We start from the raw sequence: 14147 nt of genomic DNA on the forward strand, positions 1-14147 counted from the left end.
AACTGCTCTCACTTCTGATTGATTGCTTTGTTTTCTTCTCATTGTCCCCCCACCTAACGTTTTTTTTCTGCCTGCGCCCATCATTCCACCTTAGGTAATTTACGGTAGTATTTCCGCTTCCGGAAAAGACACTAGGGGGGTTGTAGCTTGGAAGAAGCTAGCTGCTAGCAACTCTTTCCTACAAGCTGATTCTTCTTATGCAAGTCAGCCAAACGCTTTGCGTCCGCTTATTTCTATTTTAACCATACAGGTCTCTGTATTAATATTTGAGGGTGAGAGTTTTGAACCGTTCGAGGAGCTTAACTCGTCTGAGTCGATCGGATCACCATGTCGACGCGCCTCGCCTTCCAGACGCAGCTCGCCTCCATCATGGAGGTCCTGGCCAACGCGGCCGTGGCGGAGATCTGCAAACTGGTGGACGACGACTACGCCGTGGTGAGTCTGCAGATGTCCCAGTGCCAGAGGGAGAACAAGGCGCTGAAGAGGAAGCTGCATCTGCTGGAGCTGAAGATGGCCCGGGGAAGCGCGGAGCGGCGGCTCGCCATGAACAGCAGCCGTCCCGGCGGCCGGGCGCACGTCAGCATCACCGACAAATACCGGGGGGCGGCCACATCTTCCGGTGAGAGTGCCGCTCCGCAATGTATACACTCCTTTCATAGCAATATGGCTTTGTATAAACTCCTTACATATCAATATGGCTTTGTATAAACTCCTTACATATCAATATGGCTTTGTATAAACTCCTTACATATCAATATGGCTTTGTATAAACTCCTTACATATCAATATGGCTTTGTATAAACTCCTTTCATATCAATATGGCTTTGTATAAACTCCTTACATATCAATATGGCTTTGTGTGGATGTTGATCCAAGCGGGTTTGTTGTTGTTTTTTGATTCCAGGGAGCGTGTTTGACAGACAGATGAACATGGGTTTATGGCCCGACGGATCCTCAACTAGTAACACGATCAGCGAACCGATGCATCCCGTCCCGCTCAGACCAGATGAGGTAGGCCAATGCCCACAGGAATCCGCTTTATCCATAATATATATACATATTAACTAAAAAGGCCTATTCTATTTTAATAATATTATCCACCCTCATCGGTGTGTTATGAGCAGAGTGCTAGTTGTTGAAGACCGTTGTGGTGTCATGTCTCCCAGACAGTAGATGTCCAGCTGGTGGAGCAGGAGGGCATGCTGGTGAAGGAGGAGAGGATGGATGACGCTCTGGCCGAGTCGGACCACATCGCTCTCATCGGAGAAGACGGTGAGTTTGCGGGTGGCACGTTGTTGTGTTTCAATCTCTTTCAGCCCAACATCAATAAACTTAATACTAAGGCACACTACAGGATTTTTGGTCCGATTTATCCCCGATTCACCCCTCCCGACAATCGGAGGAGAAATCTGGTCTGGAAAGTTGGTCGGTACCGATGTTGGGCCCAGATGATCTTGTAATGTGAGAGGTTTACAGATTCAATGTTATACCTCCTGATCGGCTCGCAGACCCATCGGGGCGGCCCCAATAGTATCACACATGTTTGATATTTAAGATTATTACATCACTACTTTACAAGCAAGGCAGTGGTTCGTTGCTCCTTCGCGGGCACAATAATATCCTGTAGTGTGTGATGAGCCGCTATTTTCAAATCTTGTAGTGTGTGCATGTTTGAGATTCGCGGTAGGAACGTCTGTTAAGATTCTCCTTATGGTCGGGATTCAAAATGGGTTAGGATTTTAAATATCCTGTCGTGTACCCCCACCACCGTCCATAGCTCATCTCTCAAGCCCTGTTAGAAGTTTGTTTACGATCATATACAATGGCCTGTATCAAGACTTTTTACAAATTGTCCACTCTTGATATATTAGTGTTCATTGGTCATGTCACAGCTAAGTCCTTAATGGATCTCTATGGGCGTGCTGTTGTATAGTATCATAACGAACCTTATAACAGGTCTTATGATGCTAGACACCAAACGAGTCCTCTAACCGTCTCTCCGTCCTCCTCCAGGAGTGGTGGAGTGCGGGCCTCGCGGCGGCGTTCACCCCAGCCCCCCGGAGCTCCCCCCGGCCACGGCCCAGAGCTCCGAGCCCCTCCCCCAGCCCCAGACGGGCCCCCGGACCCGGACGCAGCCCAGCGGCAGAGCCAGAGGACTGGAGGTCAGTGGATCCTCAACTCTCCTTAAAACTGACAATGACCCTGAAAACACGGCAGGCTCCGCCTCCTCCCAGGGACCGCCGGCCAACCCCGACTCTGCGTTCGATGTGTTTGGCGAAAGCGACGGCCCACTTGTGGGGGCGTTCTTTAACAGCGCCGAGGAGGAGGGTGACGGGCGGCCATCTTGTTCTTACGCTACTGGAGGCGGGGCTTCTTCGGGGGGCGGGGCACTGTTTCAGCCGCTTTCCGGGGGCGTCGCCCGCCATCGTCTCCCTGCCGCAAAACAGGAAGTCATTGACGTCGACTCGGAGGAAGGGGAGGAGCTACTGGACTGGGAGGGCGCCGGAATGCAGGGCAACCAAAACAACACGCCTGCCGCCCCGCCCCCTCCTCACTCCATGCTGAGGCCCAATGACGTTGTGATGCCGTCGACCTCCGACCTAAACGGTTGGGGGCGGGGAGGAGGAAGGGATGGCGAGTTTGCCGGTTTCCCCTCCTCATCCCGAGGGGGAGGAGGAGGAAGAGGAGGAGGAGGGGCTACGAAGGCCCTGCACAGGACGAGCGCCAGGGAGAAACTCTACATCTGCAACTTCTGCGGGAAGGCCTTCAACCGGCCCAAGAAGGTGGAGATCCACCAGCGCGTCCACACGGGCGAGAAGCCCTTCCGCTGCGCCACCTGCGGGAAGATGTTCTCCGAGGCGGGGAACCTGAAGAAGCACCAGCGCGTCCACACGGGGGAGAAGCCCTTCAGCTGCCAGCTGTGTGGGAAGGGCTTCGCCTGGATACGCAACCTCAGGACCCACCAGCAGAGGAACCACCCGGACGTCTACACCGAGGACATGGCCTGCTTCTCCTGAGGACACGCCCAGACTCCGCCTCCGGGGGGGGGGGGGGCAGGGAGAACGCTGAAGAGCAGAGAGTTAACAGCAGTGCTGACTTGTTTCTAACTTTGTAGCTAATTAGAGATCCTGTAACTGGACTTGTCCCGGGACCCAGGCTCAACCCAAAACACGGTTCTGACACACAGACGACTCAGGGCCATAAAGGGTTCTCAGCAGGTTCTGTCGGGTTCTCCCTGGGTACTTTATATCCCTAGCAGAACCATGTTCTTGTGCTTCTCAATACATTGTGTCTCCTTGAAGATCCAATGAAGGATCTCAAGATAGTCCTGAGAAAAATGTAAGATTTTTTACGTTTTACTGTAAATGTGAGTGAAGGTCCCTTAAAGCTTCCAAGGTGTGAATGTGGAGATGACTGTAGAAGAACACGGGTTCAGATGGACTGAACTACAGCTCCCAAGCAGAAAGGGGTTTCACACCGGGCCAAGTAACTTTATACATTCAATTCTAAATATTATGTAGTTGTTGAAAAGAATGCATGGTACTACGCATTAAAAACTCTAATAGAATATACACTTTTATTCTTCTGTCTGTACAGTACTTTATAATATAATTTTTTCGGTATTGCAGTACTTTATATATAATATAATTATGTTTCAGCATTGCAATCTTTGTATTTAAGAATTCTTTTTTTACCCTATACAATTGCAATAAATGACATGCATTCCTCGAGTTCTTGGTGTCCATCTTTATTTTCAAGGCTTGTCTATCGTGTCATAAAATGAGACAGATATCTAAAACATGAGTGCTCAAACATAACCCTTCATATTGACTTCCAAGTCGTCTGGGGTCAGAAACTGATTGTACCAAATCAACATGCACACAAACAGTCGTTCACAGCAGTTCTATAACCACCATGCTTTCCTTTGAACACCCTCAGCTGGGCAGTTCCCTAAATACAAGATGTTGGTTTCAGTAACTCAACGTCTGAACCAGGGTCTTGGATGTGGGTTTGACCCAGGGTCTTGGATGTGGGTTTGACCCAGGGTCTTGGATGTGGGTTTGAACCAGGGTCTTGGATGTGGGTTTGAACCAGGGTCTTGGATGTGGGTTTGAACCAGGGTCTTGGATGTGGGTTTGACCCAGGGTCTTGGATGTGGGTTTGAACCAGGGTCTTGGACGTGGGTTTGCGGGTGGTACGTGTCGGGGTGCGTTCCCACAGTCTGAAGTGGCGTCCTGTGCTGCTGTGCCCCAGTGTGCAGGTGTGGAGCCGCAGGGGGACGAGGATCCAGACGTGCTGCTGATCAAGGTGGAGGATCTGGAGGAGGGGCTTCGCACCGCGGGCCAGGGAGGCCTCAGCATTCAGGAGGGTGAGTGAGGGAGAGGGAGGGGAGGAGAGGAGGGGAGGAGAGGAGGGGAGATGAGCTGGACTGACTGCTTACAGTCTTTTTATTGTACTCCATTTTGGCTTACTTGATTTGCATACCTAATCAATTAATTAATTACATTCTTTGTTGGGAAGTAGATCCTGTGGGAACCCCCACCACATACGCACACTCACTCACTCACTCACTCACACACACACACTCCCACACACACACACACACACACACACACACACACACACACACACACACACACACACCTACTCTGACAAACTTGTCTTCTCTCTCAGGATTAGTGGAGTCCAGTACAGATGACTACCGGGCAGCGATACCATTGGACGACGGCCTGGCTCTGGCCAATCAGCTCGCAGAACCCGAGGGGACCAGGCGGGGCTTGTCAGAGGTCAGCTATGGCCATCACGCGCTGTCGTACGACGCCTCGTCGGCCAATCAGATGTGGAGTAGTAACGGGGACAGCTGCGACGACGACTGCATGGTCGTCCCGGGAACCTCCTCCCTGTCTCACGGCTTCCCGCCGGCCCCGCCCCCCATGAGGGCGGGGCTTAGCGCCGGCCCCGAGGCGCAGGGTGGGCGGGGTTTTGCCACGGAGCACTCCGGGAGCTTCTCGGGCGCCATGTCCGTCGCGGGCGGGCTCGGCGGGTTTATGGGTCCGATGGCGGGGTCGGACCAGGGTCAGGCTCAGGGTCAAGCTCAGGGTCAGGAGAGGTACACCAACGGCAGGAAGAAGGCGGAGAGGAAGAGGCTGTACCTGTGCAGGTTCTGTGGGAAAGGGTTCTCGGCCCCAGCCAACCTGGAGCCCCACCTCAGGACCCACACGGGCGAGCGGCCCTACGGATGCACCGTCTGCGGGAAGCACTTCTCCCAGGTGTGGAACCTGAAGATCCACATGAACGTCCACACCGGGGAGAGACCGTACCAGTGCCCGCGCTGCCCCGAGCGCTTCGCCGACCCCAGTAACCTCAAGAAGCACCAGAAGCGACACCATCCGCAGGCGCAGGACCAGCAGCCTCAGCCGGCCGTGTGACCCGGCAGCAGCGGCGCTGGCGCTCTTATCCCGACGCTGAGCCACACGGCGCCCACCAACGCGGCGGGGCTCGAACCCGCGACCTTCAGATTAGGACTCCAGCCCGAGAAACCGGGAGTGTTTTTCTTCTTTTTTTTTCTTTGCCAGGACCTCTGAGTCAGTTCCATATTAGAACACGATGCAGAGTTGTGGCTTCGCAAAAACCTTCAGACACGTGATGTCATACTTCACAGTGCAAATCTCATACAAGTTCACTTGTGTGAAAAAGGAGGCAATACTACACTTTGGTAGTAGCGCACATACCTCCAGACCTGGGTGGGATGTGACATCAGGGTTAGTCAAGGGCTTAGTGATCAGGGTTCGTCAGTGTGTAGCATGGTCATTCTCCTGTGTTGTTTTTATATGAGCCTACTCTGGGCTGTTTTAGTTATGGGTTTTCTGGGTAATGGGTTTTCATACAGAGTTTCAGAGGGTTGGGTGACTAATCATATTTATAATACTTTTTAAAAATATATATATTTATCAATGTTTTAGTTTGTATGAAAAGTGTACTCTTGGGGTACTGTTCAAATGTGGTGCTGGTAATGTTTGATCAAAAGACTTGCCTAGGATCGATCAATTATTTAGATATTTACTGCCATTAGTTAAAATAGTAATAGCTTTTCATTCTAAATTCCTCTGGATTCTGTTGTTGGTTAAGGGATGATATTGTGTCACAGTTTTTGTGAGATGTTGATCCATGTCCTGACCTTGTAAAATATAAAACAGGATTAAAAGTTCATAAACAACATCAATGATTTAATGTGGTTTATTATAAAACTTCATTTCATCCCAGGACATGTCAACTTCCTCAATTGTGACACAATGTTATAACATCACACGCTCAAACATACACACACACACACACACACACACACACAGCCAGACACTTCTGAGTGGAATACAATTATTTAAGCAAACAAATCTCACGCTGCTCTCCTCTCCTGTCCTCTCCTAGCCTCTACTTCCAGAGGCGACAACACTGAAGGTAGAGGGGAAGACGGCCCCCTCCCTCTCTTCTCAGAGGGGGCTAGGAGCCCCCACCGCCCTCCCTGATCCTGGAGGTCTAGGCAGCAGTACTGCCAGTGTCCACAGGGTGGCGCCAGACAGCCTGCCGTCATGCCAGGGCCTGCAGCCCCCTGCGGCTAAGCAGAGGGCCAGCAGCTCGCTGAGCTCAGACTTCTCCCTGTTTGAACTGGAGACCTTCTTCACCCGCTGGGCTCCGGATCCCGCCGCCTCCTCCTCGCCGCCGCCCCCCGGTGGCCCGGCCTGCTCCTATGCCGCCGCCGCGGACCCAGACGCCGTCATCGTGGTCTCTGAGACGCAGCCTCCCACCCAGGCGCGGCCCCTCCCGTCCTCCGGGGCGAGGGGGGCGGGCCGGGGCTCCTCCCCCTCCGGGCGGCCCAGACCGCAGCCCCAGGCGGACGGCGTGCAGGCGGGCGCCAGCGTCCAGGTTCACCCTCCTCCCTGGAGCAGGGCGGCCATGTTGAGAGCAGCGCAGGCCCAGCTGCAGCAGCGTCGGCATAGCAACAGCAGGTTGCGGGGGGGGGGTCAGCAGCAGAGCCTCGCCCCCGGCAGGGGCGCCGGCGGTATCAGCCCCTCGCTGCCCCAGGAGGGGCCTCCGGCGAGGGGGGGGGCGACGGCGGTGACGTCCGTCGACGGCCTGGCCGACATCGAGGCGGCTCTCTCTGCCCAACGGACTTCCCAGCAGCAGCTGCAGCATCACAATGCGGGCGGCGGCGGCGGCGGAGACGGCAGGAGGCGGAGCTACGTGTGCTGGGCGTGCGGCAAGGCCTTCACCGGCCTGTCGAACCTGGAGGCGCACCAGCGCGTCCACACGGGCGAGAAGCCCTTCCGCTGCGCCACCTGCGGGAAGATGTTCTCCGAGGCGGGGAACCTGAAGAAGCACCAGCGCGTCCACACGGGGGAGAAGCCCTTCAGCTGCCCCGGGTGCGGGAAACGATTCGCCTGGACCTGCAACCTGCGCACGCACCAGCAGTCATCCGCCTGCGGAGGAGGAGGAGGAGGAGAAGGAGGAGGAGGAGGAGGAGGAGGAGGAGGAGGAGGAGGAGGAGGAGGGATGGCGTGAGGGATGTTGGGAAATCTTAAGCAGAACTCTCACGACGTCCGGATTTGGACGTCGTTCAGCTGTGAACCTCCACTAGCTGGTCCTGTAGATGAGTGCTTGTGGAATATAACTCTATAATAGCCATACTGTGTTCTGGGAGGTTGGGGGGTGGAGGTGGTACAAGTTATAATAAAATATTCTTTTTTACTAATTACCTAGCAAATACTCTTTATTGAATCTCACTGTCCTTACTAAAGTATCACAGTGACCCGGTTTCACGTCTCTATCAGGAACATATTTTCACCAGCACACCTGGCGTTGATTATCACTTATTGACAGTAGCCTGTAGGGAGGTCAGACATCTTGTCTTAGAGCCACCTATCCAGATGAATCCGATCTAATGCAACAATCACCAGGATAGGAGCAGTTAGCAGATCTAGCTCTAACATTGAGTCTATGGGGAGCCACATGCTTGGACCACTTGTTTTAGATCTGGAACCATTGCCACACCATGATGGGTCTTAGCGTTAGGCCAATCATAGACGCAGCAAACACTCAGGTGTGATGGTTTGACCAGAAGATGAACTGTCTCAGGGTTATATTAGGCATACTGTAGTTGCTAGAATTATTTGTTGGAATAATCCCAACCAAGTCAAACGTACATAAATCTTTGTTCTCGTTCTCGTTGACATCTGAACTGAAACAAACTGCTGCATCTACTGGGTGTGATGAACAGGGGGGAAAGTCTTCTAATGGTAGAGATGTTTGGGTTCCCAACTGTAGGGATGGTGGTGTGATATTGTGATATCAGCCTCTAATTAGAAAGAGGACTCATAAGGAGGTGAAAGCAGTGCCAGATGATTTGGATGTATTTCTTTCCACTGTGAGACTGATTACAACAAAGCATGGGAGATTTACCCGTCGCTTGGAAGGACGAAGTCATCTAGGGTAAGGTTAGATACACTGTATTTTACTTGAATTCTTATCTTTATCTTTTATTGTACATGTTTATGATATCAAAGGTAGGCCATCACCAGGCATAACATCGACGAAAATTATAAAAGAAGATGCGAGAACTACCGGTTAAGGTAAAATAAAGCAAGCGGAAGTAGCAGGCGGGCAGAAGGGGCCCGAGGAGAGACTGGTGACTAGGCTAGACGATTAACACCTTACCAAACACCTACTTAGACGATTCACACCTTACCAAACACCTACTTAGACGATTAACACCTTACCAAACACCTACTTAGACGATTAACACCTTACCAAACACCTACTTTGACGATTAACACCTTACCAAACACCTAGACGATTAACACCTTACCAAACGGGAAAAATCCAAATATCGGCGTTTAACTTATTCTAATTCGTCTTTGGTCTATCGATATGTGCTGGTGGTTCCCATGCCGGAGAAAGGGGTTTGATTCCTACTGATGACAATAGATGCTGAATAGAGGTATAACATGGAGGTTTGTAATGTCTTGAATACGGTTTCAGCCTACTTAATATAGGCTAATTAACTTGCCTATCCTACTTATGTTGTTGAAACTAAATTCTTTGACTTAGGCTAGCCTATTATCAAATCATAACGGCTAAGCCTCAAGTGGTTTGTTTACAATGAATAGGACTAAATAGTACTTAGAGAAAGAGGGCACAGAGAAGTAATGCTGTTGCAGGCAATCTGACTGCATTATGCATGGCTCTCTCTGGTTATGACTCTGGAGCGATATTTGACTGGGGTGAGCATGGCTCTGGTGCAGCTCTGTGAACTCTTGCGTCCCTGAAAGCGATGTGTCTGTTGTAACCTTGTCTCGATCCTAGCCTTGAACATATTGTCATTATACAGTAACTCTATTGTTCTGGAATGATGGATTAATATGAGTAAAAACTGTTGTTCAAAGAGCTCCCAGATAGCTGAATGGATTATTGCAGGTGCTGAATTTCCCATGTGGCATGGGTGCAAATCTGGGTCCAAGTATGATGGACGAACACTTGTTAGCAGAGCTGTTGGATATCTCAATGGGCTAATCCTGGCAGTTGCCAAGCCTGCTGTGTGTGATGAGACATGGGTTCAAACCTGGTTCAAACCATGTCCTATATGGTAACACTTGTTCCCAGCTGTCCTGGATAGTGATAGTAAATCGATTCAGTTCCAGACAGATGTTTTCCAGAAGCCGTCAAAGATGCTGGTGTTTATTAAACAATAAGCATTCTAAGGTTAGGTTACAATATAGGCTAGAGTACATTACATTGTTGTTGTCGTGGCACAGAGTGGAAGGCGGTAGCAGTCTGGAAGATGCAGCATCAGCTAAGCTCCCATTGAGAGTTTCCCCTTAAAGGAGTAGTAAAGGATACTGATAATTGCTCTACCACAGTTTTGGTCATACAATTAATGTGGGTGGGCACCTTGAAAAATCTTTCAAAAACATGTTAAACTCTCGATTTCAAAGACAAGAAGCTCAAGTTTACGTTAGCAAGGGTAAATCCTGTCTAAAACGGCACAAAACTACTTCAAACCTGGGCTGAGTTTCCCAGAGGCATCGTAGCGCTATGTTCATCGTAAGGTATGGCGTTCATCATAGCGCTTTATTAATGATAACGATTAACGTAGCGCTACGATGCCTCTGGGGAAACTCAGCCCAGGTATGTAACAGGCCAGGTATGTTACAGGCCAAGTATGTAACAGGCCAGGTATGTAACAGGCCAGGGCTGAGTTTCCCAGAGGCATCGTAGCACTACGATGAACGCTGTAGCTTACGATGAACATAGCGCTACGATGCCTCTGGGAAACGCAGCCCTGGCCTGTAACATACCTGGCCTGTAACATACCTGCCCTGTAAAATTACCTGCCCTGTAACATACCTGGCCTGTTACATATGGGTAAGGCACGGTCAAACTTTCCATGCTACCTACCTCCAACTGGGATGATGATGATGAAGGGTGTGTCTGATATGTGTTGTGCTGACTGAGGTACCCCTCCAAGGCATCTGTGCCTGGGAACAAACAGTCTCTTTAAATATTGAGTCTTTAGATTAGACTGAGTAGTATTTACTCTGAACTCATTCTACTGTATGTCAATTCCACTGGCTACCTGTCTGTCCTGGTCAGCATTTTATATTATCTGTCATCTAATCATCAAATGGCCTAGTCTAAGTTTGAGCTCTCCAGGGTACTGAAGGGAGAGAGAGAGAAAAGGGATGAATGGAGGGATGGATGGATGGAAGGAGGGATGGAAAGGCTAAGCAATGCATTTCAGATTAAGTAAATCAACGATGGGACCCTCACTCCTCTGCTTCAGTATCTAGTTTAATATCCCCTCTTCCTCCTGGCTCTATTCATCACTCTGGTCTGTTCTGTCTGCTAACGCTGTAGATTCTTCATCAATTCCTTTTAGTTTTATAAAAACATTTTTTGTGAACTGTTAAATTAACTTATTTTTATTTCTTGATGTTATTTTACAGCCTTCCGGTCCTCTGTTACCGTGGGTCAGAGGTCGACCTCTAGACAAAGGTCAGGGAAGGTCACGTCTCAGAATTCAAACAGGGCCTTCCGGTCCTTTGTTACCGTGGCAATGTCGGAACCCTGCTGTCCATCTGGAAGTTCCATTCCAGAATGTTTAGAATCCTTGTTTGTGTGGATCTGATCTGATCATATATATGATATGATCTGATATATGATCCTGTGAGAAAAAGTGAGCGATTGTGCTGCTTGAGGTCCAAGTTTTTTTCATGCAATTAAATAAGTGCACATAAACTGATGTGTGTGTTTTTGTTTTAAGTTTTTTTTTTTTCAGACCAAATTTATTTTTTGTCTACAATCTTCATGAACCTTCACAGGTATGAAGTACAAGCAATTCTGATCATAGATCTGCCACCCAGGGGTGTCTAGTCCATTCCTAGGCCAAGCAGTGAACAATTTTATTATGTCCACCTGAAAAAAAACATGGCGTTTTTTTTTCATACCAAATTTATTTTTTGTCTACAATCTTCATGAACCTTCACAGGTATGTAGGCCAAGCAATTCTGATCATAGATCTGCCAACCAGGGGTGTCTAGTCCATTACTAGGCCGAGCAGTGAACAATTGAATTATGTCCACCTGAAAAAAAACATAAGGGGTATGTATGGCTTTTTTTTTTTCAGACCAAATTTATTTTTATCTACAATCTTCATGAACATTCACAGGTATGTAGGCCCAGCAATTCTGATCATAGATCTGCCACCCAGGGGTGTCTAGTCCATTACTAGGCCGAGCAGGGAACAATTGAATTATGTCCACCTGAAAAAAAACATAAGGGGTATGTATGGCTTTTTTTTTTTCAGACCAAATTTATTTTTATCTACAATCTTCATGAACATTCACAGGTATGTAGGCCAAGCAATTCTGATCATAGATCTGCCACCCAGGGGTGTCTAGTCCATTACTAGGCCGAGCAGGGAACAATTGAATTATGTCCACCTGAAAAAAAACATAAGGGGTATGTATGGCTTTTTTTATTTCAGACCAAATTTATTTTTATCTACAATCTTCATGAACATTCACAGGTATATAGGCCAAGCAATTCTGATCATAGATCTGCCACCCAGGGGTGTCTAGTCCATTACTAGGCCGAGCAGTGAACAATTGAATTATGTCCACCTGAAAAAAAACATAAGGGGTATGTATGGCTTTTTTTTTCAGACCAAATTTATTTTTATCTACAATCTTCATGAACCTTCACAGGTATATAGGCCAAGCAATTCTGATCATAGATCTGCCACCCAGGGGTGTCTAGTCCATTACTAGGCCGAGCAGTGAACAATTTAATTATGTCCACCTGAAAAAAAACATAAGGGGTATGTATGGCTTTTTTTTTTTCAGACCAAATTTATTTTTATCTACAATCTTCATGAACATTCACAGGTATGTAGGCCAATCCATTCTGATCATAGATCTGCCACCCAGGGGTGTCTAGTCCATTACTAGGCCGAGCAGTGAACAATTGAATTATGTCCACCTGAAAAAAAACATAAGGGGTATGTATGGCTTTTTTTTGTTCAGACCAAATTTATTTTTATCTACAATCTTCATGAACATTCACAGGTATGTAGGCCAAGCAATTCTGATCATAGATCTGCCACCCAGGGGTGTCTAGTCCATTACTAGGCCGAGCAGTGAACAATTGAATTATGTCCACCTGAAAAAAAACATAAGGGGTATGTATGGCTTTTTTTTTTTCAGACCAAATTTATTTTTATCTACAATCTTCATGAACATTCACAGGTATATAGGCCAATCCATTCTGATCATAGATCTGCCACCCAGGGGTGTCTAGTCCATTACTAGGCCGAGCAGTGAACAATTTAATTATGTCCACCTGAAAAAAAACATAAGGGGTATGTATGGCTCTTTTTTTTTTCAGACCAAATTTATTTTTATCTACAATCTTCATGAACATTCACAGGTATGTAGGCCAAGCAATTCTGATCATAGATCTGCCACCCAGGGGTGTCTAGTCCATTACTAGGCTGAGCAGTGAACAATTGAATTATGTCCACCTGAAAAAAAACATAAGGGGTATGTATGGCTTTTTTTTTTTCAGACCAAATTTATTTTTATCTACAATCTTCATGAACATTCACAGGTATGTAGGCCAATCCATTCTGATCATAGATCTGCCACCCAGGGGTGTCTAGTCCATTACTAGGCCGAGCAGTGAACAATTGAATTATGTCCACCTGAAAAAAAACATAAGGGGTATGTATGGCTTTTTTTTGTTCAGACCAAATTTAATTTTATCTACAATCTTCATGAACATTCACAGGTATGTAGGCCAAGCAATTCTGATCATAGATCTGCCACCCAGGGGTGTCTAGTCCATTACTAGGCCGAGCAGTGAACAATTGAATTATGTCCACCTGAACAAAAACATAAGGGGTATGTATGGCTTTTTTTTTTTCAGACCAAATTTATTTTTATCTACAATCTTCATGAACATTCACAGGTATATAGGCCAATCCATTCTGATCATAGATCTGCCACCCAGGGGTGTCTAGGCCATTACTAGGCCGAGCAGTGAACAATTGAATTATGTCCACCTGAAAAAAAACATAAGAGGTATGTATGGCATTTTTTTTTTCAGACCAAATTTATTTTTATCTACAATCTTCATGAACATTCACAGGTATATAGGCCAATCCATTCTGATCATAGATCTGCCACCCAGGGGTGTCTAGTCCATTACTAGGCCGAGCAGTGAACAATTGAATTATGTCCACCTGAAAAAAAACATAAGGGGTATGTATGGCTTTTTTTTTTTCAGACCAAATTTATTTTTATCTACAATCTTCATGAACATTCACAGGTATGTAGGCCAAGCAATTCTGATCATAGATCTGCCACCCAGGGGTGTCTAGTCCATTACTAGGCCGAGCAGTGAACAATTTAATTATGTCCACCTGAAAAAAAACATAAGGGGTATGTATGGCTCTTTTTTTTTTCAGACCAAATTTATTTTTATCTACAATCTTCATGAACATTCACAGGTATGTAGGCCAAGCAATTCTGATCATAGATCTGCCACCCAGGGGTGTCTAGTCCATTACTAGGCCGAGCAGGGAACAATTGAATTAT

The 14147-nt window shown here is 47.8% G+C and overlaps 2 protein-coding genes across 2 annotated transcripts in view; one reads left to right on the forward strand and one right to left on the reverse strand.

Moving 5' to 3' along the window:
* Positions 1-327: 327 nt before the first annotated feature.
* Positions 328-7557, forward strand: LOC311322353 (uncharacterized protein; the record flags this gene model as incomplete). The annotated part of the gene is made up of 7 exons (XM_084454420.1): positions 328-619; positions 905-1011; positions 1167-1272; positions 2014-2162; positions 4255-4369; positions 4675-5423; positions 6427-7557. The coding sequence occupies 7 exons, from the start codon at positions 328-330 to the stop codon at positions 7555-7557; spliced, it is 2649 nt and encodes an 882-aa protein (XP_084310546.1).
* A 3455-nt stretch (positions 7558-11012) lies between these two features.
* tmem132a (transmembrane protein 132A) overlaps positions 11013-14147 on the reverse strand; it is a gene marked incomplete at both ends in the record, with an annotated part of 30037 nt that continues 26902 nt past the window's right edge. The window contains 1 exon segment of the mRNA XM_084454422.1: positions 11013-11036. Coding sequence (XP_084310548.1) covers positions 11013-11036 — 24 coding nt within the window.

The sequence above is a fragment of the Borostomias antarcticus genome (assembly GCF_949987555.1).
Source record: "Borostomias antarcticus genome assembly, chromosome: 20".
NCBI lineage: Eukaryota > Metazoa > Chordata > Actinopteri > Stomiiformes > Stomiidae > Borostomias > Borostomias antarcticus.